Genomic DNA, 4,585 nt, shown 5'->3' on the forward strand with positions numbered 1-4,585 from the left:
TGCTTCTACTTCTCTTTGCTGAGTTGCGTGTAGCATTGATGATTCCCATTAAATCAATTTCTCTCTCATTGTTCTAAGGTATGTATTAAATTCACTTTAATGAAATTTGAATTCCACCGCATAGTAAAAGATGAGATCCGTTGGAGACAATAAAATTTTGCTTTCTTTGCTTAATGGTTTTGGATCATGCAAGCTTGCCTCCAACAGCAAGCTATTCAATTTTGGGCTTAGTTTAACATGGTTCTGGCTCAATTAATAAAATATTTCAGCCAACATTCATATGACAAAATTGCATAAGGCTGGATTTTGATTTTATTGGGTTTATGATCTCTTCTTTTCATTTCGGCCCAAGAAACAAAATTTTATTTTAGCCATGGTCACACCAATTTAATACTAAGGCTAAAAATTGGCGCAACATAAAACCTGCATTGTAAAATCATCTTAATCTACATATAATAATCTTGCAATTAATCATATTTATATTGTTTGATCATCACTAAATTAAATTAAAATAGAGTTTCCAAACTCATCAATTTATTTAAATAATACTCTCAAATTTTTATTAATAATAACATATTTTATTTCAAAATATTTAAAATTTAAATAAATATAATTAAAATTTTTAAAATTTTAAACCTTATTATTTGGATGATATATAATTTTATATATTTGTTAATAATTTTTTTTAGTGACTTAAAAGGATAAATGCAAGCCTACATCACAATGGACAAGCATTTCAAAGGTTTGGCCATGTCATTGTCAACAACCATTTAGTGTACTCAACTTTTTTTTAACTAAGTTCAAATGTACTCTCTATTTTGGATTATTATTTTAAAATTTTTTTCATCTTTTAAGTGTAAAACAAATAAGAGGACAAATTATTGAAATAAAAATGACATTCTACCATCATACCACTTATTTTAAATTGGTATATAGAGTGGAACTCAGTGCGTGCAAAAATCACTAGATTCTTTTTACAGTTTATGCATGTTTTGCATCCTCACAAAAATTGTGAAACCTCTGCTACGGTTTCTTTCCAAATGCTTCATTAAACGTAAACTGTGAAACCCCTCCAACGATTTACGTGTATTTTAAATCCGTAGACAGATTTATAGAAAGTTACATTTTTGTATCCAAACCGTAAAAGTTGCATTTCTGTAAATTTGGAAGCCAAATGTTTTATTTGGGTGATTCGCCCTTAAAAAAATTAGTATATCATATATAAAAACCAATGAGATTACTAAAATTTATTTTTTTTTACATAATTTATTGATTGAGGTACTGTATAAAAAAATTATTGTTACTGGAGATTAAAAAAATTAGTGAATTTTTTTAAATTTAAAATAACTAATATACAAATTAAATTAAATTAAATAACTATTGTCATTATAAATCGTTCTAGCCTTCTTAAGATTACTAATTCGAAGATAAATTGTGACTGAATTTTGAGAATTACTAAAATTGAGTATAAATCGCTCTAGAAAGTTTAGAGCTACGTATTACATGTAAATCGTACTAACCAAATGTTTTTAGCCTCAAAATACATTAAACTCACTAGGCTACTAGGATTTATAGCCAACTTTAAACCCTATTTATCATAGCACAATTTACACCTTTTTTCAATAAATAATTTTTGAATAGCATAGTTAAATAGTTAATATATTATATAACCTCATTCCCTAGAAACATTTATATAATAATAAAAAGAAGATATTCACGTTTCAAAGTTTCATTAGGAGGAATCCAACAAATTTGGCTTGAGTTTATTTTAAGGTTTGAATTTGTTTATTCCAAAATTTACTTCACTTACGAGCCCATTTAGGCCCAATAGTAAATAAAATTTCCTAATTCCTATATCCACATACAATTTTCTGTATCACTCAGCGACTAATTCATTTTTTCTCCCACTCCTTATTTTATTATTTCTCAACTGAGCCTCTCAAGTCTCAACACAAGTGCAAGTGTCTAACCCACTCAGCATCGCCGTTACCAATCGTCATCAGGTTTTTATGCTTTACAATAACTGTTCAATCTCTGATCCTATTCTTTATTCTCCCCATCTATAATTTCCTTTTAATTTGCTATCCACTTTTTTTTTTCATTTTTGATGTTAGATACTTTGAAAATTCTCCGTTTCTATTTTCTTCTTTGGATATTAGGTTTTGAAATATTGTATATAGCTATAGAAAAATCCAATTCTTTAGACTCTATTAATATTTTTGCGGTTTAGTTTGATTCTGGATTTTAAAAATAACAATATATTTATTCGTTACTACCTAGACTACATATCTCTGTATTTAATTTGAAAGGCAAAGTTTTTTTTTGGTTAAGAATAGCTTGAGATATCAAGAAATAAAATAATTTTTTTCAAAAAAATTACACACTTTTAAAACTCCGTTGAATACGAAACATTAGAAGGTTTAAATTTTAAAATGTTCTAATTTACTTTCTTAACATTTATTAGCTAACTTTCTTTCTCATGTATGTGTACAAGTCAATGTCAATAACTTATTGTTTGTTCAATGTGTTAAGAAATTTACTACTTAACCAGTTATTATTTATTAATGATCATTTATGTGAACTTGTATTTTACTCTTGCTAAAAATTAGTGTTGAAGGTTGAGAATCAACAATGTGTCCCTATACAATTTTGTTTTTAAACGTAAATCTGTCGTCATCATATCATTTTGGTTCTGTTTAGTGCTGTTGTTCATAAGTTTTTTTCCCCAAAATGAATTTAATTCTGAGGTTAAAACTTAAAACATTCTGAATTGTTTTTTGAGTATAATTTATATGTACTGATACACTTATTTAATTATATTTATATGTTTAAGTAATTTTTTAAGTAGTATATTTAAAAAATGATTATTTTTAACTAATGTGTTAAACATATAATTGGTCAATACTCACATGCAGTTATTTTTAAATGAACAATTAAGCGTGAAATTTTACCTGTATGATTAGTTGTTTGACGAGACATGAAAATTAAATTCTTGTTTTTGTTTCTCAAGTTTTGTTGAATGTACATTTTTCATGGTTGTTTTTGTTGAAGGATGAATAAGCGGAAGCGAGAAGGGTTGGCTTCAAATTCTGATAATATGAGCGATGCAGAGCGCATAGTGTATAACGTAATTCACAGCAAACAAAACATGGGGATTTGGATAGCAGACATAAAGCGAGAAACATCTCTCCCTGAAAGCATGATCAAGAAATCCATTAAGATGCTTCAAACCAAGGGTGAAATCAAGGAGGTTGTTAACATTAAAAACAAGAGCAGGAAGCACTATATGGCGGCCGGTTTCGAACCGGCCGACGAAATCACGGGTGGGAGTTGGTATTCAGAAGGAAAACTTGATCAAGAGTACATATTTCGCTTAAGGCAAGTATGCCTGAATTACATCTCCAGGAATGTCATCGCGAATCGTGATGGCATTTTGGAGTTCATCAACCGAGGAGGCTATTTCTCTGGAACCACAACACAAGAGGTAGATCAGATTCTTGGAAATTTAGTTTTGGATGATAAGATTATAGAGGTGAAGAGCACTGGTTATGGGGATTATGAGAAATTCCCTGTTGGTAGAGTTTGTTATAGGTGCAAAAGCAAAGGAGGTGTTAATAATGGTGAAGGAAAATTTGGTGCCATGGCTTCAATTCCATGTGGAGTTTGTCCAAGAATTAACTTGTGTTCACCAGATGGCTATATTTCTCCCAAAACTTGTGAGTTTTATCAGAAATGGTTGGACTTCTAGGTGATTCATGTGTTAGTTCTTTTTAGCTTTTAATTTTGATACTAGTCTAAAACAGCTTTATACATATATTTAATTATAAAATACAATATTTAAAAAAAGTTACCTTTTACATTATTTACGTAATTAGTCATTTAAAAGAACGAATATAATTAGACATTTGTGTAAAATATTTTATATTATTAGCGTATTAAAATCAAACTATTATTTTTATTTACACAATTTATTTTTAATTTATAATTATAGAATAAAATATGAGTGTGCATGTTGTTTATGAGTTTATAAAGTTTATTGTATCAAATTCATTCAAGAAGTTGATAATTGTGTTTGAGCATTCAAAATAACATTCATTTGACCCTTAATAATAACAACGATAAATTTATTCATTTGTCTAGGTCGTTTATTTACCTGCGTAGATTCAAAAATACTGTAAAAAAATACCTTTAGAATAATGTTATTATATATATTTTAATATTAAAAGGCACATGTTAAAATTATTATTAATAAAAATTTTAAATTTTTTTATCTTAATAAATATAAAAAATATATTAAAAATTAAACTTTGTACTATTTTTTAAAGAATTTTAATTGATAATTTTAATTTGTATTTTAAAATACATATTAATTAAATTCTATATATAATTAATATGTATTTTTCATATTATATAATTAATTTTGACTGTGGATAGGATTGGTGCTTCATGATGAGTAAGCATCTTAGGCTCTCTGCTAAGTCTTTTGGTTTTGATGAGTTGGTTCTTTAGGTGGGTGTTCTTCTGATTTGGTGATGGAATTGGTAAAATAATGTTTTGGAAAGAAAGGTTTTTATGTTGGGTTTTA

General features: G+C 27.5%; 1 protein-coding gene across 1 annotated transcript; it reads left to right on the forward strand.

Annotated features, from left to right (window-relative positions):
- Positions 1-1,901: 1,901 nt before the first annotated feature.
- Positions 1,902-3,827, forward strand: LOC112712879 (uncharacterized). Its single transcript, XM_025765756.3, has 2 exons — positions 1,902-2,003; positions 3,052-3,827. Exon 2 carries the CDS (start codon positions 3,053-3,055, stop codon positions 3,746-3,748), a length of 696 nt encoding a protein of 231 aa, XP_025621541.1. The 5' UTR covers positions 1,902-2,003; position 3,052; the 3' UTR covers positions 3,749-3,827.
- The last annotated feature ends 758 nt before the right edge of the window (positions 3,828-4,585 follow it).

This window comes from Arachis hypogaea, chromosome 9 (genome assembly GCF_003086295.3).
Source record: "Arachis hypogaea cultivar Tifrunner chromosome 9, arahy.Tifrunner.gnm2.J5K5, whole genome shotgun sequence".
NCBI lineage: Eukaryota > Viridiplantae > Streptophyta > Magnoliopsida > Fabales > Fabaceae > Arachis > Arachis hypogaea.

What these genes read in the sequence shown, in the direction of transcription:
- LOC112712879 (XM_025765756.3), top strand. Translation starts at nt 3,053, where the DNA reads ATGAATAAGCGGAAGCGAGAAGGGTTGGCTTCAAATTCTGATAATATG.